At 33.7% G+C, this 21,140-nt stretch overlaps 1 protein-coding gene across 2 annotated transcripts in view; it reads left to right on the top strand.

The window, feature by feature from the left end:
- ARFGEF1 (ARF guanine nucleotide exchange factor 1) overlaps positions 1-21,140 on the top strand; it is a 144,837-nt gene that overhangs the window by 33,043 nt on the left and 90,654 nt on the right. For both annotated transcript variants that reach the window (XM_081816075.1, XM_081816076.1), the window contains exons 2-5: positions 16,593-16,623; positions 17,137-17,293; positions 18,472-18,618; positions 20,270-20,449. In XM_081816075.1, coding sequence (XP_081672201.1) covers positions 16,593-16,623; positions 17,137-17,293; positions 18,472-18,618; positions 20,270-20,449 — 515 coding nt within the window. The remainder of the gene's footprint in view (positions 1-16,592; positions 16,624-17,136; positions 17,294-18,471; positions 18,619-20,269; positions 20,450-21,140) is intronic.

Genomic DNA, 21,140 nt, shown 5'->3' with positions numbered 1-21,140 from the left:
CTCCAGGTTCAGCTCAGAGCCTGGTGTGGGGCTCAATCCCACAACTCTGAGATTATACCCTGAGCTGAAATCAGTTGTCAGACGCCCAACCGACTGAGCCATCCAGGTGCCCCCCTGCTTTCTTTTGATTAATGTTTATGTGGTCTATCTTTTTTCATTCATTTACTCCCAGCCTACCTTTCTCATTATATTTGAAGTTGGTTTCATGTAGATAACATAGAGTTGGTTCATATTTTTAAAAACTGGTCTGCTAAAGTCTGTCTTTTAATTGTTATGTTTAGACCTTTTACATTTAATGTAGTATTGATATGTTAGAGATTAATTCTGCCATTTTTCCTTTGTTTTATTCTATTTTTCTTTCTTGTGTCCCTTTTCCTGCCTTTATGTGGGTTCCTTGAACAATTCTTAGAACTCCATTTTGTTTTTTCTATGGAGTTTTGAGTGTATCTCAATATTTGTTTTTTAGTGGTTATGTTAGATATTACATTATCCATATGTAACTTGTCAGAGTATACTGATGTCAACATTTTACCAATTTGAGTAACCTGTAGAAAGCTTAGCTGTTCTGTTTAGGTCTCATTTTCTTACCTCTGTATAGTATTATTGTTTTAAATAGTTCCTCTACATATATTAGGAATCACATAAGATAATGTTTTATTTTTACTTCAAATGTCTGATATCATTTAGAAAATTCAAGTGGGGAAAAGATAGTGTTACATTTTCCCATATTTTTATACTTTACATTCTTGGTGTTTCAAATTTTCTTCTTTACTATTTCCTTTCAGTTTGAATAACTTCTTTTTAGGTAGGTCTGGTGGTAACCTTTTGTTTTCCTTTTTCTGAGAGGGTCTTAATTTTACCTTCATACCTTCAAAATCTTTTCACTGGATATAGAACTTTGGATGACAGTTCTTTTCTGTCAGCTCTTGGAAATGTGTCATTGCCTCTGAATGTTGGCCTCCATATTTTCTGATGAGAAATCTTCTGTCATTTGAATCTTTGTTTTTCCATAGTTAATGTCTTTTTTTTTCTACCTGCTTTCAAAATGTTTTCTTTGTCCTTAATTTTCTGAAGTTTGATTAAGTGTCTTGGCATGTGTTTCTTTGGATTCCTATTCTCTTTGGGTTTTCTCAGCTTCTTGAATCTGTAGGTTTGTGTGTTTTGCCAAACTTGGGTAGTCTTCGGCTGTTATTTCTTCATACCCTCTTTTAGCCCTGCATTCACTCTTTCTCCTCTCTTTCTGGGACTTTTGTTATATGAATAATACATCTTTTGTTATTCTTACTAGATCTCTGAAGATCTATTCATTTTTTTTCCAGTATATTTTTACCTGTAATTCAGGTTGGTTAATTTTTATTGTTCTGTCTTCAAGTTCATTGATTTCCTTCCTCTATCATATTTACTTAGCTGTTGAATCAATTCAGTGAATTTTTAATTTTGTGTATTGTAATTTTCAGTTTTTAAATTTCCACTTGGTTCTTTTTTATATCATTTCTTTGCTGACTGTACTTTTTTAATTTGTTTCAAATATGTTTATAGTGGCTAGTGAAGAATTTTTATGATGGCTGTTTTAAAATCCTTGTTAGATAATTTTAATGTCTGTGTTGCCTTGGAGTTGGCATCTGTTGATTCTCTTTGCTCATTGAAGTTGAGATTTTTGTGGTACTTGGTATTTTGGGTGATTTTCAGTTGTATCTTGGATATTTTGAGTGTTACGTTGTGAGATTCTGGATGCTATTTAATATTTATTTTGCAAATAGTCACTCTGTTTAGGTATAGTATGCATGTCCAGGTGGAGTTGGATGTTCAGCTCCTTTCTGGGACTAATGATACCAGGGTGGGTGGAAGCAAATGACCTACTTGAACTGCCTAGTTGCTGCTGAGCTGGCGGTTGGCCCTGCCAGCACTATTCCTGCAGATATAGAGTATTGCCCAGTAGCACCACCTTGCACCACTTTATTCTTCCTCTTTGCTGCCTTGTGGGGTTGGAAGTTTAACTGCCCATTTAGCCCCACTGACATTACTGTTGTGGGGAAAGCTGAGGGTCACTTGTTCTGCCCCACTGCCACCAGGTGGGAGCAAGTCCAGCTACCTCCTTCAGCCCCATTGACACTGCAGATGAAGTTTTTCCTTTAGGCTTTGGTAGCAGTTGGCAGATAATATTTAAAAAGTTTTCTGTTCTACTGGCTGCTCTTTTACCTGTCTTTGGCTAGTGGGAGATGGATTTTCTTGAGGCTTTTTTGAGGTGGGGTGGGGTCTATGTCTGTTGGTAGTTACAGGTTGGAGGCTTCTTCAGCATGCTATCCAGGATATATAGGAGGCAGAAAGAAAACTCGGGGAATTCACCACTGTGTTATTCCTCAAGTCTCTAGGTCCTTCTTTACCTTTGTCTTCTCTACCAGTCTTCCTTTGTTGTATTACATGTTCTAGGATTTCCTGGTTATAAGAGGTTGGACTTGTGAGGAATGGGGCTTATACATCCTGGCCAAAACAAATGATGTCTTTTTTCTTTTTAAATTGTGGTGAAATACACGTACCATAAAATTTATCGTCTTAACCATTTTTTAAGTGTGCAGCTCAGTAATGTTAAGTACATTCACATTTTTGCGTAAATCTCCAGAGTTCTTTTCATCTTGTAGAACTAAAACTCATTACCCACTAAACGATTATCTCTTCTCCCCTCCCCACAAACCCTGGCAACCTGTCATTCTACTTGTTGTCTCTATGAATTTGATTACTCCAAGTAATTCATATAAGTGGAATCATACAGTATTTGTCTTTTTGTGAGTGGTTTATTTCACTTAGCATAATATCTTCAAGGTTCATCCGTGTTGTAGCATGTGTCAGAATTTCCTTCCTTTATAAGGCCGAATGTATACATACATTGTATTTGTATACCATATTTTGTTTATTTATTCATCTGTCAAGGAAACTTAGGTTGCTTCCACCTTTGGCTATTATGAATAATGCTGCTATAAGAACATGGATATACAAATATCTCTTCATGACCCTTGCTTTTCATTTTTTGGGGTGTATACTCAGAAGTGGAATTACTGGATCATATCATATTTTAATTTTTTCAGGGATTACCATACTGTTGTTAGTAGCAGCTGCACCATTTTACATTCCCACAAATAGTGCACAGGTATTTCAGTGTCTCCATATCCTCACCAACACTTGTTACTTTGGTTTTTTTGACAGTAAGGCATTCTAACAATGAAAAAGTGGTATCTCATTGTGGTTTTGATTTATATTTCCCTAATTATTAGTGATGTTGAGCATCTTTTCATATGGTTGTTGGCCATTTGTCTACCTTCTTTAGAGAAATGTGTATCCAGGTTCTTTGCTCATTTTTGAATCAGGTGGTTTGTGTCTTTGTTGGGTAGTAGGAGTTTTTGTTTTTTAATATCGTTCTGAGTATTAACCCCTTATGAGATAAATGATTTGCAAATATTTTCTCTCATTCCTTAGTTTGACTTTTCACTCTTGATTGCATCCTTTTATACATAGTTTTTAATTTTGATGTAGTCTAATTTTACTTTTGTTTCCTGTGCTTTCAGTGTCCCATCCAAGAAATCATTGCCAAATCCAGTGTCACGAAGCTTTTCCTCTATATTTTCTTGTAAGGGTTTTAAAGTTTCAGCTCTTATTTTTAGGTCTTTGATCCATTTTGAGTTAATTTTTGTATATGGTGTAAGGTAAGGGTCCAAAGATAAAACTCTTAATATTAAAAGAAGTTGCTAGTAAACACACAAAATTCTAAAGAAATTTGAGTTGTTTGGTTATTAGAATTCTCTTTTTTTACTTTGGTGACCTCCTAAGGCTTTCTGCAGTATTGTGTATTTTATTTAAGCTACTCTTTTATAGAAGGTACATTACTGTGTAGGTTGTCTATGGTGGTTATGAGTATTGTATAAAAAGCAAAAAGAACTAGTAGTCCTAGAATAAGAGAGAAGAATCCGCATTCTCGTTTTGTTTACTTCATACTGTTCATTCAGATGCCATGATATCGTGGGCAAAAGCCCTGACAGTTTTTTTAATTCTATTCTGATTCTACCATTTATTAGATTTGAGACAAGAAAGTAATCAAGTCTTTTTGGGTCTCCTTTCTCATCTGTAATGCCTACTTAGTAGGGCTATTACAGGATTAAATGAGACAGTATATATAGTCAGTGTTTTTATTCCCTACGTTGTGGTTGGCAAGGTGATGTATATATAGACAATTTATGTACAAAACCATAAGTATCTACATAATATTAAGGCAGTTGCTTAAATCATTCGGTTTTTCAAAGTAAAGTGGCAGTTAATGCAGGTATCTTGGTAAAGGAAAATCTTTTGAACTGAACACTGATAATTCATACACCTTCCATAATATATATCATACTTTAATAAGTTTACATTAAAAATAATGTGTGTAGGGACAACGTTATACATTACAAAGTTAACAAGAATTTTCTGTATGGTGGGATTGTGGTTGGTATTTTTTTTTTCTCCTTTATACATTTCTGTAGTTTCCAGATTTTCTAAAGTGATCATGGGTTACTTTTATAATTATTTTTTTAAAAAAAACTTAAAAGGTAATTTAATACTGAAATATTTATAAATGGTATACCTCAATTTTGCTTTAATTGAATTCACTGAGGAAGGGGAGCATGAAGTAGTTGGGGGTGTTTAGGTGAAAAGGTGGATAATAGAACATGGGATTCATTATATTATTTGTTTTTTACTTTTGAATGTGTCTGGAATTTCCATTATAAAAAGTTTTTAAAAGCTGTTAAAAGAGTGTACTGTGAAATGTGAAACTTAATAAGGACTTAAGTATAAGATGACTTTTTTCTGAGGAGGATAACTTTCGGAGAAGAAAAATGTGTCTTCTGATACTGGAGCATGCATAGTATTTCATAATTATGGGAGGTTTTTTTGTTTGTTTTCTGGGCTTAAGGCTCTTCCATTTTAGCTGAGTCACTTTAGCTGGGCTTTATTCACTTATAGAATATACATGAAATGTCATTTGCTCTGGGTGTATCCAATCATGGATATCTTTTTTTGTCTTAATAGAACTTTATTGAAATATATTTAATATATCATATAATTCCCCTATTTCTAATGTACAACTTAGTGTTTTTATTGTTGTTTTTAGTGAATTTAATGAGCTGTGCAACCATCATCGTAGATCAATTTTAGAACGTTTCCATCACTTTTGTAAAATCCCTCATGTCTGTTATTTGTTAATCCCTATACCTACCCTTGGCACCCACTTACCTACTTTCTGTCTCTGTAGATTTGCCCCTTGAGGACATTTCATGTAAATTGAATCATGTATAGAATCTTTTGTGTATGACTTTTTTCTTAGCATAATGTTTTTTTAGTTTTATCCTTGTCCTAGCGGGTATCAGTATTTAGTCCCTTTTTATTGTTGAATAGCATTCCATTGTATTGAGTTGATGTGTTTATGCATTCACCCATTGGTGGACACTTAGATTGTTACCAGTTTTTGGCAGTTATGAATAAAGCTGCTTTCAACATTTACATGCAAGTCTTTGGATATATATTTTTATTTCTTTTTGTTAGGTACCTAAGATTGCAATTGTTGGATTATATAGCAAACTTATGTTTAACTTTTTAAGAAATTGCCAGTGTTTTCCAGAGTGGCTACAGCATTTTTCTTCCCTCCAGCAGTGCATGAGGGTTTCCATTTCTCCCTATCCTCCCCAACATTTGTTTATTGTATATCTTTAGAATGTAGAATAGCCATTCTAGGGCTGTGAAAAAGTATCTCGTGGATTTGATTTGCATTTCCCTAGACTAATGATGTTGAGCATCCTTTCATGTACCTGTTAGCCATTCATATATCTTACTTATATGATGTATAATGTCTGTTCAAATCTTTTGGCCCATTTTTTAAATTGATTGTCTTCTCATTTAGAGAGATATATATATCTTTACCAACTGAACAACACCCCATACACAATCATTTCTTCTCTCTCTTGCTCTTTGTCATACCTTTCTTTTTCAGTACTTTGTACCTCTCTAAATTCTTTCTTCTGAAGGTTTAGTTCAAATACCACCTTCTTTTTGAGGGCTTTCCTGCTTAGCTATTACTTACACTTCTGACTTCCCTGGCCTCTTACACGATTTATTATTTGTTCCTTGAAATTTTGTACTTAATTATTTTAAAAAGTAGAAAGATCTTGGCATTGGTGGACTTAAAATTTGCACTTTGGAATATTGAGTTTCTGATGTGAATCTAGTAATTTATAATTTTTCTGAGGCATGAATTTGAATCAGTTGTATATTACTTTTTAAGGCTGGTCTGAGAAAGTGAGTCACTTAGCCAGTAATTGAGATTAGCCACTGCCTAGGAACATGGCAGCTTTGGTTTCTACTTATAAGGCAAATTATTTGCCATAAACTTATTTACAAATTTTAGGATTTTTTTTAAGGTCTGCAGACTATCCTTTATCAATTTCAGTGGCCTGAAAAATTATCTTGAATTTTTAAAATTGTTTTCATGTATAACTTATGTCCTCTACTAGATTTTATGATCATTCACTTAATTCATTCAACAGTCATTTACTGAGTGTCCACTATGTTAATAACATTGGTCCTGTCACTGTGTGACCCCGGTGTGTCACTTAGGTATCTCTGTTTTCTCTTGTATACATCAGGAAAACAATAACATCTATCTCAAAGTTGCTGGAGGATCTGCTAAGATACTTTGAAAGCACCTGCAGTAGTATCCAGCACTTGGTAGCTGCTCAGTAGACATTAGGTGTTATTATGTGCACCTTGTGATAAGAACCAAAGATGCATTGGTGTGTAAGACTGACAGGGTCCCTTTTTTTGCATTGTTTATAATCTGATGGGAAATGGAGACACAGAACAAGTAATTAGATAAGGAGAAATAAAATGTCTATATTTCTCTTGTGTTACCTCACCGCGGGGAATGATGGTTAATTGAGGGGATGGAAATGGGGGAATTTTGGATCAAAACTGTAAGGGAAAGACTGAGTCAATGAAATGATTCCTCTAGTACAGAGTTGTATTAGAAGCCTAACAATATTCATATATATAACTTACTTGTTTTATCATGCTTTTGAAAATTGTGCTTCAAGAAGTGTCGTATCAAAAAAAAAAGTGTGGTATCATTATGCAAGTCTGTTCACAGTTAAGATATGCAAAAAGTAACATTTTCAAAATCTAGCATGTATTTTGGAAGGGCAGAATCAAGCATTTGACTTTCTACCTTAGTATTGCAATTTTGTTAAGTGTCAGGACAAACCAAGAGGTGGACTTGATGGTGGTGCTTCTGGAGATTAAAATTGTGAATGTATGTGTTTAATAAATTTTGCCATACAGTTATGAGAAATGCAGATTTAGTGTTTTCATATGTGTTTGTGATGGGTCAAACCTTGACTTATATATCATTCTTCAAAGTTTATGTAGATTAGTCGTACTTCAAGGTCTGTATGCTGGACTATAAGAAAATTTGGTATTTAACTCAAAACACTCAGTTATTTAATTCTTATTCCTTGTACTTTTTAATGTAAATATGTGTAAAATTTTGCTGGTCTATACTAAGATACTTTTGAGATTTTTGGAAAATAATTTTATTTGTATCTAACTACTGGTAGAACCTTCTGATAAAATCATAAATGTATGATTACATGAGATGTTTGTTATTATGACTACAACTAGTATAACTTAATTATAGACTAGATACATTATTGAAAAATTTTGTATAGTGTAAATATTTAGAGGTTAAGTCATTTCCCCTTCATTTTCATTTTAAGATTAGAGCTGCTTGTATGAGGAAAAATAGTCCCTAAGATCTAAAAATCTCAGTAAAAATAATGCAAGAAATTGTTAAAATAATATTTTTGAGGAACATTGAAATTGGGAATTAATATTTGTAGATTTAAAAGCAGATATCAGCCTTTAATATTAAGCCAAACATTAAAATATTTACCAAAATCTTCATTGTCTTGTTTGCTTTTTTAATTTAGTTTCTCGAAATAGTTAAAATATACACATAGTGTGAAGTTTAGAAAGTACAAAGAGAAAGGTAAAAGATGAAAAATGTTTTCTCCTCTTATCTAGTCACTTAATTTTTTTCCCTTTAGGCAAACACTATTACTATTTCCAGCAAATTCTTTCAGCGAGGGTTCATGCATTTATATAGCATAGGTGTTGCTTTAAAAATTTCCCCTATTGTCTATTTTAAGTGGAGCCTTTGTACCTCTCTCTATCCCAAATTTAAATACTTTTACTATCCCAAACTTTTAGCTATTTGTTCTAAAAGGCTCTTATATTTGGAAAGAGTTGTACATTTATGAAATGCTTTCATAAAATTGTTTGGGTGGTTGGTTACTCAGTATTTATATTGTTTGTACTTTTTTTTTAAGATTTTATTTATTTGTTTGAGAGAAAGCAAGAGAGAGCGAGCAAGAGCACAAGCAGGGGGAACGACAGAGGGAGAGGGAGAAGCAGGCTGCCTGCTGCGTGAGGAGCTCAACATGGGGCTCGATCCCAGGATCCTGAGATCGTGACCTGAGTTGAAGGCAGACGCTTAACCAACTGAGCCAGCCAGGCAGCCCTGTTGTTTGTACTTTTTCATATTTAAAACTTTGCTCAAAAAAAAGAAAAAAAAAGATTAAATCTAGCTAAGACAAAGCACTTTCATACCTCTTTGATAAACCTCATATTCTTATGGGATAGACACCTAGATATTATCATCCCTGTTTTAAAAAATCTGTAAAATGAGGTTTAAAAAGTTTTTACAGTGACAGACCCGGGGTTTGACTCTTGTCTTTTTGGGCCTTCAGCCCATTTCTTTCTACTGTATTCCACTTCTTTGACCAAGCCCTGACTTACAATGCAGTATTCTTTCCATGACCCCCATAGCTGCTGCTTCTGCACATCTTATATTGAGCAGAATTTATGAAATCTCTGATTGTTTATTTACCACTAGGGGTGTTAACACTTGGAACAATAACTCTGGTGTTTTTGATTTTCACTGTAGTCACTGCAAGTTGTTGACAGTGAACAGCCATTGCATTCTTTTCTATCTAAATATTAAGTTCCATTAAAGGATCATTTTCATAATTCATGATTTCTTTGAATGCTTATTTCCACTTACTGAGTTTTCTTACATTTGGTTTACCTATATTTAATACTTTAGTGTAAATAGGCAGGCACTTGATCTGAATTCTATTGAGATTTTCATTTTGTATTTTTTTAAAGGATATTTGTTTATTTATTTTTAAAGATTTTACTTATTTATTTGACAGAGATATAGAGAGCACAAATAAGCAGAGTGGCAGGCAGAGGGAGAGGGAGAAGCAGGCTCTCTCCTGAGCAGGGAGACCAACATAGGGCTCAATCCCAGGTCCCTGAGATCATGACCCTAGCCGAAGGCAGACGCTTAACCGACTGAGCCGCCCAGGCGCCCCTTCATTTTGTATTTTTAAAATTTTTTATACATAAAGTCTGGAATGGAAAAGAAAATTATTGACTTGGAATATTTATCACTCAAGTCACATTTCTAGTTTTGGTTTTCAAAACAGAATTCCTTCTATTTCTGAATTAATAAGCAGCACAGTGGTTTTCTTTGTTAGAAAACTGTGATAACACTGTAAAATTAATATTCTTTTTCATTAATGAGTTGTTGGAACTCAGCCATTTGATTTGGGCTTGTTATCAAAACCACACTTAAGTCATTCTGTACCCCTTTTGTCATCTTGCGTTAAGTTACTTCAGGCTTTTAATCTGTAAAGTGGGCATGCTGGTAATACTGTGTGCTATTCTAAGAATAAGATGTATGTAAAACTGCTCTGTAAATTGTAAAATACACAAATATGAGATATTTTTTATTAGACTTGTTCCTATTCATGCGATTTTGGTGAGCTAATTATAGTTTTCATCACCTTAGAAAATATTTCTCAAGGTTCTCAGTATTTTTTATGAATTTTTAATCCTAGTTTTAAGTTACTTATTATGGAAAAAATGTTTAAATGCATTAGAGAACTTAAATTACACATTATCTTTGGCCAGAGATCAAATGGCCTAAATTTGGCCTAAATTTTAAAAGTTTTACAATTATACAGTGCCTTTCTGTTACAAGTAATTAAAAAATTTAAAGATGTAAAGTTAAATTTGGAAATTCAAAGTTTGAGTTATTTGTAAGCTCTCTCTTAGGTGGTTTTTGTTGTTTTATGGTGGAAACTTCACTTTTCACCTTTATTCTGAAAGTTCCACTGATATTCAGGCCTCTACTATGCAGTTATGCAAGTCAGGTCTCTGCTTGCTGACAGCCTCTATGAGATTGTTTCATTGGTTTTCTTTCCAGATGTTCATGGAGTTCACATGTATTCATCCCTATTGTCATAGCTTTAATTCAAGCCATTGCCTCCTCTTTAGGTTACTGTAGCGTTCTATTTAACTTCTGTATTTTTATTTAATCCTTAGCTATATGAAATGTGATTCTAAAGTCATACAATTGGCTTTGAAAAAGTAAACCTAGTAGAATATATACATCCAAAGGAATGTTACTTTTCAAAGTAATCCCTACATTTGTGCTTTTTAATAAATGTTTTTGTTTAAAGTTGCTTTCATATATATATATATATATATATAGTTATAATTGATCCTATATCATCTTTATAGTTTGGGTTACAGGCTTCTGGAGACTAATGAGAGTTATTTATGTTCTCTTTTTCTAGAATAAGCTTAAACACACACAATTTGAAATGGTTCAGAGAAGCAGTAAAATTAACTTTTGTTTCGTGGTCATATACCATTCTTCATACTTGGCTCCATGCCAACTGTGGTTAATTGGTTGTTAGAATCTGATTCCCTTTCTAGAGATTTTTCCTTCTGTGAAGTTATTCGTTTGAAAGAAACAGGCAGGAAAGAACTGCAAACAGTGAATTCCACAAATATTTCTGAATACTGGCACTATTATGATAATTGATGCATATCCTCCCACACACTGCTTTGAAGGAGACAGCAGTTTGGATGTATAAGTTCTAATGTGTTTATTAAAAACTATTCATTTCACTTATAAGGTCTTTCTTTAGATTACCAGTTTAGTTTGCATTGACTCAATACTGTTCTACAAACTATACTTAAGACAAAATGATGTCATGAGAGGTAGAGATAAATCATTCATAGTGTATAGTTAATAGAATTTGTTGAATTGTACTGGTATTATTTTGAAGTTTGTATTTTCAATGGGTAAAAAAAAAGCTGCTAAGCAAGTTGATAGTAAGTATAATATTATGAGAGGGAATATTTAATACACTTAGGAAATCACGCATATAACTTGTATATAATCAGTTATTTTTCAGTAAATCATTCTTTCCTGTTCATTAAATAAGTCCTATGCCTTAACCAATTGTGCTCACTTGGTTCCAGTTATTTAATGTACCTAGGAGGAATAAAACTTGTATTTCTTTCAAAATACTTCACATCTATATATTTTTTTTTTTTTTAAAGATTTTATTTATTTGACAGAGAGAGACAGCAAGAGTAGGAACACAACACAAGCAGGGGGAGTGGGAGAGGGAGAAGCAGGCCTCCCGCCGAGCAGGGAGCCCGACGTGGGACTCGATCCCGGGACCCCAGGATCATGACCTGAGCCGAAGGCAGACGCTTAATGACTGAGCCACCCAGGCGCCCCACATCTATATTTTTTATGCTAATTCCCAATGACCTATTTCCTCCAGTTTTAATCTTTCTATATATAATGCAGTGGTTGTGTTTCTGTGGTTTTCAAAAATTTTTATAAAACTAGTTCTGAAGGAATAGGGAGAGTTGATGGCTAGAAAGTAATTCCTAAAAGAATTTCACTAATAAATTTTTTTAAAGGGCTAGGACTATAGTTTAAAAACCTAAATATCACTAAACAAATTCGTCATCTAATTTTTATCTTATTTCAGCTCAAAAGTGGTGACTTTTCTTGTGACATCCAATATTGTCTGTTTGCACTACTGTTTCCAAAGCAGTTTAAAAAAATATTTTGCTGTTTGTTTTCATCCTTGTCGTGATTCTCACTTTAACAAAGTATTTTACAGTTAAGCACTATGTGGTTTTTAGTTTGAATATTTCTTAATTTGATGCTTTAATATTTTTTTTCTTCTGGGTGTGTTTTCTTTAATAATTGAGAATTAGTTTACTTCTTGATTCTATGGTTGAAGGCCAACATGAGGCAAATTGTTTCTAAGCCCTAATTTATTAAAATAGACAGTTGCCTCAAAAACTGTATTATTGGACATTCATTATAAGAAAACTGAAAAGGAATTCCATTTTAGTATGCACTCAAACACTAGACCTAGAATTCTTACAAGTATAATAAACAGTTGGGGGAAACCAAAGCCATGGTGAATGAAACTCAAATGTCTTCCACTCGTTTCTTTTAACTACTTTATAGCAATGATTCTTAAACTTATTTGCATATCAGAATCCCCTTGAAGCCATGTAAAAACACCCACTGTAGTACTCTACACTCGGAGTACTGATTTGGTACTTACTGATTCAGTATGTCTGTGTGGGTCCTGGTGTTGGTGATGCTGCTGGTCCTGAGACCATACTTAGAGAAGCACTGCTTTATAATGTTTATCCTAATAATTGTAGAATGAATTTTTCCATTCAGTTGCATCAGTTAATAGAAGGTTGCCTAGAGCACAGTGTGTCCTGTGTAATACACTAAGAGGAGAGATGGATCACTACTTACCAGCTGTCTGACCTTAAAGTTATTATTTAACTAATCTGATCCATAAAATGAGGAGTTGTCCTTTGAGGATAAAATTAGGTAATGTGTAGAAAAATGTTTTAAACTCTACATTGCTGTTCAAATATAAAATAATTTTGCATATTTTAAAATTTCAGCTTGTTTTAAAATACTGTGGCTAGAGGGTATTGTGCTAAGCGAAATAAGTCAATCAGAGAAAGACAATTATCATATGATCTCACTGATATGTAGAATTTAAGAAACAAGGCAGAGGATCATAGGGGAAGAAAGGAAAAAATGAAACAAGATGAAACCAGAGAGGGAGACAAACCGTAAGAGACTCTTAATCACAGGAAACAAACTGAGGATTGCTGGAGGAGAGATGGATGGAGGGATGGGGTAACGGGGTGATGGACACTGGGGAGGGTATACCGGGTGTTATATAAGACTGATGAGTCACAGACCTGTACCCTGAACAACAAACAAAAAATACTGTGGCTTATCGTATTGTTACATTAAGTATTTTGAGAAACACTTATTTTCTACCTCCACCTATTGCCCCTTGTCCTTTTAATCTTGATTACTTTTTAGTGACGATGTCTTTCAGTTTAAGTAGTCTCAAATGGCTTGGAAAGGTAACATTAAAATGAATACACAGTCTTGTGGGACTCTAAAAATATAAGCATTTTGTGGGACCAGAAAGATAACCATGCAAGCTATGTTGTTGATAGTAGTCAGTGGGAAAAATTGTAATTATTCTGTGACCTTTAAAGATTTTATCAAAACATTTTAAAACTTTTTTACTGCGGGTTATAAATGTATAGGGAGAGGAAAAAGTAAAACTCATATTTAGTACAAGGTAATTTAAAACATTAGAAATATTGAGTTAAATTGTTTTATTTCTTTGTAAATAAAACTTATCTAGATCAGTTTGAACAGTACTTTGTATAACTTACAGTATGGAGATAGAAAAAAATATAGTACTATCTGAATTAGAGAAACATTACATTCAGTATAGCTTGTGTTGGGTATTTTTTTTAGACTATTTAAATATGGACATTTAGGAATGCCTGGGTAGCTCAGTCGGTTGAGTGTCCAACTCTTGATTTCAGCTCAGGTCATGATCTCGGGGTCGTGGGATTGAGCGCATATCAGACAGTACTCAGTCTGCTTGAGATTCTCTCTCTCTACCCCCCCCCAAATAAATAAATAAATAAATAGGTAGATAAATATGGATAGTTAAAAATAATGGAATCATAGAATAAAATGGTTCATAAGAGTCTGGTAAGATCCTTTGAACCCTAATGTTTTAGAGCAAAGGTCAGCAAACCTTTTCTATAAAGGGCTTTTCAGGCCAAGAAAAAAAATCAAGGATATTATATAAGTACTTACATACCAAGAGAAAACCAATTTACACAGATTTTTTTATTGATGGATTCAAAATAATCATAATTGAGTATAAATTTTGTAATCCTGGTCTAAGAATTCTCTTAGATGGAGAAACATTTCTTCCCTGGGTTTGAAGGTTAGTGTACCCTATCATCAAATAGATTGCAGATATTCAGCTGTAAAAACTATTCTTAGGGCGCCTGGGTGGCTCAGTTGGTTAAGCGACTGCCTTTGGCTCAGGTCATGATCCCAGGGTCCTGGGATCGAGTCCCACATCGGGCTCCCGGCTCAGTGGGGAGCCTGCTTCTCCCTCTGACCCTCTCCTCTCTCATGCTGTTTCTCTCTTGCTCGCTCTCTAATAAATAAATAAATAAAATCTTTAAAAAAAAAAAAAACTATTCTTAAACTCAGAAAAACAGTGGTAGGTGGCTTTGGCATGTGAGCAATAGTTGTTGACTGATGTTTTAGAATATAAGAGACTTTTGCAGTCATCTAGTAGTGAAGTGAGGGTTGTTTCCCAAGGTCACATGGTTATTTAGTAATAGGTGGTGTCAAATCATAGTGGTCTTTAAAATATACTACTTTTTTTTTTTTTTAAGATTTTTATTATTTATATATTTTGAGAGAGAGAATGAGAGACAGAGAGCATGAGAGGGAGGAGGGTCAGAGGGAGAAGCAGACTCCCTGCCGAGCAGGGAGCCCGATGCGGGACTCGATCCCGGGACTCCAGGATCATGACCTGAGCCAAAGGCAGTCGCTTAACCAACTGAGCCACCCAGGTGCCCTAAAATGTACTACTTCTGATGTTCTTAACCAGAATACCCTGTTTCCTACTGATTTTATACATGGAAATTCACCTTTTACAAAAACTACCACCTTACCCCTTCCCCTGAATTTTAGCAGTACCTCAGCTTCTTCAATAATAATGATATTTTAAAATGAAAAATAGGGTTTTAAAAATTTTAATGAAGATTTAGGGGCAGTTAATATATTTTCCCTTCATCTGTACTGTATTTTTTAAGGTGGTTTAAATTATTTTTAATTACATGTATTGGTGAACTGTACAGTTTTCAGTATCAGACATTGTGAACTTTTATTAAGTAGTATTTTAAGTACATACAGATACTATTTTCATATTGTCCCCCTTCCACTTCTACCAGTGGTTAAATGTAAAGAGCTTTAGCCCACATAGGACTAGACTGAAACACCAAACATCAAATGCTTGGCACAAAGTCGGTAATGAATAAATTGTGTGTGTATGACAAAGTGATTTGACAAAACCACTTTATAAAGGGCTTAATATAGTCTCTGGATGACTTGATAATTATTAAATTATTATTTAATAATAAGAAACCAGGATCTGGAATTAGATTATTTAGTTGTGAAACCTGATTAGCCATACACCCAAGCCATGCAGCCCTTGAGCAAATTATTTAACCTTTGTGCCTCACTTTCCTAATCTTTAAAATGAAGATGCTAGTACAAACTTCTGTGGGTTACTGTGAGGCTTAATTATGTTAGTACATGTAAAATGTAATAGTGCTTGGCACATAGTTCGTTCCCAACAACTATTGGTTACAATAATAGTAATTATAAATGTTACGTTTGAATGTTTTTCTTTCCACATTTCTAACAGGTTTAATCAGTTAACCAGACACCCTCTCCTCCCCCAGCCTATCAATTAAATTTAAGGGTCTTTTATTATAGGTAGGATTTACCCATTTACCTCATTTCATAAGTTAGAAAAAGGGAAAATTTCCCATTGAACTGGACATGTGTATTTTACAGTGCTTTATGTAGTCATATGTAGAAAAATTCGTTAAATATCAACACATGCACATGGTCAAAAGGTTATGGTCCTGGTCTGATAATCTTGAGATAATCACAAGAGTGATGTGTTGAGTTTTTTTACCCCTCACTGAACATGTGCCATGTGCCCTATATTTTATAACATATAATATTCCATTCTTAATATTAATGCTTCTGGTTAGTGTAGTTACTTGACCCAAAAAAATCTACTTTGAGAAAAGAAATTTTTTTTTTTAAGATTTTATTTATTTATTTGACAGAGACATAGCAAGAGAGGGAACACAAGCAGGGGGAGTGGGAGAGGGAGAAGCAGGCTTCCCGCCAAGCAGTGAGCCCGACGTGGGGCTGAGCCAAAGGCAGGCGCTTAATGACTGAGCCACCCAGGTGCCCCAAGAAAAGAAATTTTTCTTTGGAAATTAGTAACGCGCAGTTGTACTTATCCTTATGGTTATTAATATATTCTTTGTATAGTTTCATTAAACTATATTGTGTAAATTAATACATTTAGCAGCAAGAGAATTTTAGTACTGAATTTTCTTTTGAATTTGCATTCTTCCCAACTTCTTGTAGAAGTTACGAATTAGTTTACAAAGCCTATAATCAAATTACTTAATGATCTTTCTGTTGTCATGTTTTCTAACATATGCCTCTTTTCCTCCCCCAGAGGAAATAAAAGCGGAAACTGAAAAACAGAGGTTTGTGGGGTTTCTTTTCTTTAGTAAAAATAATTTGCAAACATATCAGTCTTGGCTAAAATAGTAATACATTCATCTATCTGTCACAAATTTTCTGTATGTGATCTTTATAATAAAATAAAAAATGGCTTTTAAGCAATAGAAGCAAAAAGATCTCGTAAATAAGTATATAAGGGTATTCCTGAAATACCATATGATATGCTTTAAAGTCTTTGCTTAAAAACTTTGATTCATATTTAGAAAGATAACTATTTAATTATTTTGTAATTTAGATTACTTTTTAAGTAATTAACTACTGTATTTGATTTTCTTGCATTTAGTTAAGCTCTGGCCACTAGCTTTTGACCTGTTGCAAATCATAATTTCTCTGGGGTTTGGGTTCCCTCATGAAATAAGGGAATATGAAAGTTGGTTTAGCAAAATTCCCTTTAGAACTGAAATTTTGTGTTTTTATGTTTATCATCAGTACGAAAAATGTGATTTTCTAATCAGACTTTTTTTTTTTCCCTTTAGTCCTCCTCATGGAGAAGCGAAAGGTGGATCAAGCACCCTTCCACCAGTTAAATCAAAGACAAATTTTATTGAAGCAGACAAGTATTTCTTACCCTTTGAATTGGCATGCCAGTCCAAATGTCCCCGTATAGTTAGTACATCTCTTGATTGTTTACAGGTATGTGTAAAATGGCGTATCTAAAAACTATTTAATTTGAATGTATTTCTAAACATTATTCACAATTGGTGATTCAGACATTTTCCATGAAAGCCTTGAATATTCTTATTGTGATAAGAAACCAAATGGTTGCTTATATTTAAGAGAGACAAAATAATGGCTCCACAAAGACGTTCCTAGTTTAAGGGTAACAAAAATTATTAGTTAGCTTAGTGAGACACATTATCTTTACTAAGTGTTGATTTGGTCTCATTTTCCATCAGTTAGGTGCAAGAACCATAAGACTTTTAACCTGCTGCTGACTTTACATGTATCATGATTTGCAATGATTTTACTAAATGCCTGCTGTTTTATTTAAAGCAATAGGTTAATATTGGCAGTTCATTGTTTCTATTCACTGCTGGACTTTAGCTCTGATTTTCATTTATGTCAGAAAAATTCCTGAAATTTTTCATCCTGTTTTATTTACATGCACACACACACACAGGATTCTCTTACGACTTAAGATACTTGTAAAACTTCCAGATAGAAGGGTCTTTCTCTTTTCAGGTGTTTTCACTGCTTGGTAAATTATATCTGTTGAACTAATAATTCAGTGGCTAGGAAAAGACCATATTCATATGATTTTTTCAGAAGATAGATTAAGTTCATTTGATTTGTGACCTTGTTTTCCCTGAAAAATTAAAATTAATGATACCTAAGGCTTTCAGCGCTATAATGGATGATGAATGAACAAATCTATGATTTATTATAGCCAGTGCATGGAAATTGGGTTTTCTGCATTTTCACAGATCTGATGTGGAAAGAGATTTTGAGTCATTTAAATGTGTTAATACAGCTTTCACAAAAGCAGTATCAATAATGGTTAGATAGAAAGCAGTAAGCTATTCTGATTCATCAGAGATAAGGTCTGAGACCTGGCTTTCTCAAAATATTGCCTGATGGTTTTATTGTGGTTATTGTTTTTGTGGTTATTATGAATGTAAATAATTTTACATGTTTATAGCTAATAAAGTTTTCTTCAGGAAAAGTTGGTATAGCCATGGCTTTGATTTTACTTTAATGTTTTTATGTAAAAAGTTTAATATATACTGAATTACATATTATAATTTTAATGTATATTTAATTAGCATATATATCAGCTTAATGGGGATCTTTGTTTTCTTTTTCCATTTCAGAAACTTATTGCTTATGGGCACTTGACTGGCAATGCTCCAGATAGTACAACACCAGGCAAAAAATTAATTGATAGAATTATTGAAACAATTTGTGGCTGCTTCCAAGGTCCTCAAACAGATGAAGGAGTTCAGTTGCAAATAATAAAGGTAATTGATTATGTAGTGAATTTGTCATTCATAATCTCTGTTTTTAAAAATCAGAAGCCATTTATCTTGGAAATATTTGGAAAGGTCATTTTATGTGCTTTCCAGCTGTAATAGAGGTCATTTAGTTGCTTTTTAGACACCATATGAGGGGGTTTTGTTGAATGTCAGGAGTTCACTAGAAGATTATATTTCTAAGTCTGTTATTTTGAAGGTCCCAACTTAGGCTTGGGCCCCCAGAGTTTTTCAGTTTCTGGAATGTTTACTGTACATATTCCATCTTTTGAGCTTTAGGGTCCATGCGATGTTCCTGTGATCCCTCTAGTTTCTTCACTACTTCTGGACCCCTTATAGTCTGCCCTCTAGACCCATGCTTCACCATGTGAACTATTTGTGTACCAGCTTTCCTGATTCCCTTGTACCTATTCATCTGCTGAACCTGCTTAGCCAAACATTTGCCGTAATATACCTGGATGATTAAACTCCTTTAAAGAAAAGTCACTCAATTGTTTTTTCAGTCTCTTATAAATTTTGAATTCTTAATATGACAACTAATGGTAGTGGTGATACATTTATACATCAGTAGAATTTTCTTTTTTTTTTTTTTTTAAAGATTTTATTTATTTATTTGAGAGAGAGAATGAGAGAGAGCACATGAGAGGGGGGAGGGTCAGAGGACGAAGCAGACTCCCTGCCGAGCAGGGAGCCCAATGCGGGACTCGATCCAGGGACTCCAGGATCATGACCTGAGCCGAAGGCAGTCGCTTAACCAACTGAGCCACCCAGGCGCCCTACATCAGTAGAATTTTCTTATACTTTTAGTACTTTTGAAATAATTTACATGTATAAAGTGTTTTTCATGTGTGAATATAGCCCCTTCTGAGTCTTTCGGTTTCATAGCTATTTTCACTTCACAAGTCATATCTTTATTCTAAAAAGGCTGCCCAGTCAGTTGGCCTGTCATTTGCAATTTGATATCAGTCATGGTTTATTTAGCATATATCAATGCTGACTCTGCATAGCAGTGTACAACATAAAAGGACAAAAGAGTCCTTGCTCTTGAGAAATTGCAAGTACCCTAATGTATGAACATTCATGTAAATTAAAGTTGTTGACTTCTTTGGAGGATTCACTTAGGATTATTTTAAATGCTTTATTCTAATTTAATCTGATATTTTAATGCTTAATTCTATTTGTAAACCTCTTCAACAATAGCAGTACATTATTGAGTCTGGTCTGTAAGAAAGATTTCAGAAAAATTTGGGAGTGAGTACGACATTGTGTATCCTCCAAAGTTGACAGTCTCATTCGACAGATCTATCATATGAAGCATATCTGTGTTCTCTTGTGACAGAGTTAATGCTGTGCATTTTAAGAAACTAATATTTTTATTAAAATGAAACTTGGGTTGAAACAATATGATTGAATAGTTTCTAGTCATCTGGGTTTGGATTATTTGGAAGCTACTGCCAGTTGATGATATATATTCAAGGCTGTTAGAAATTCTCTTGGTATATACTGAAAATTCTGTTAGTGTATATCTGAAAGTGGTAATGGTGTGTAAAAGCTGTAATTATAATATACAAATACTCATATTTTTGTGCTGAAACTCTGGATATAGAAAATTGCTTCAACTGTGTCTTTCTTTTTAAAGGCTTTACTTACTGCAGTAACATCTCAACACATAGAAATTCATGAAGGAACTGTACTGCAAGCTGTGAGAACATGTTACAATATCTATCTAGCGAGCAAAAATCTCATCAATCAGACAACAGCCAAAGCTACTCTTACTCAGATGCTAAATGTTATCTTTGCACGCATGGAAAACCAAGCAGTAAGTATTAAAGAGAGAGATTTAAAGAATACCACAGGCATCAAATATAGAAAAGAATTTATAGAGAAATTACAGTGAAATCTGTGCTTGTAGGAAGAATGTTGTCATTTACAGTTCTACTTACTGGAGATCTGTGGTATTATTTTGCTTTGTTTTGAGGTTTACTGACTTGTTTGACTTTGGAAAAAATATATTTTTAGTGGTTCACAAGTAGAATTTAAAAGATATTTACTGTCATCATCCTCATGGAAGTGTTTATAAATTGATAATATTTTTATTGTACTCAAGCTTAGTAGATGATTTTAATGTAGGTATAAAACTACGTAATTTGGTCTATTCTGCTATAAAATTATTTAATCATTGAGTCCTTTAAAAATAAAATATGTGTCTGTATTGTGGAAATACATTTTGGGGGGGTAAGAGATCAGCCAAAGAATCATTTGTACATATTTTTAAATTGTTCAAGTCTTCATAATTACAAATCGACTTTTAACTTTTTTTTGAGCCGATTTTAAGCTTCTAATATTACAGAGAGATCTCCTTTACCCCTCTTTCCCTAATGCCAGCATCTTATATAACCATATTACAATAACCAGAAACAGGAATTGACATTTGTATATTACTGTTAAATAAACTACAGAGCCTACTTGAAGTTTACCAATTTTCCTACACATGTCCTTCTTTGTTTCAA

This window comes from Leptonychotes weddellii, chromosome 4, assembly GCF_054177405.1.
Source record: "Leptonychotes weddellii isolate Sample4059 chromosome 4, ASM5417740v2, whole genome shotgun sequence".
NCBI classification, from domain to species: domain Eukaryota; kingdom Metazoa; phylum Chordata; class Mammalia; order Carnivora; family Phocidae; genus Leptonychotes; species Leptonychotes weddellii.
Note: the sequence above shows the minus strand (reverse complement) of the source record. Positions and strands in the feature narration are given on the sequence as shown.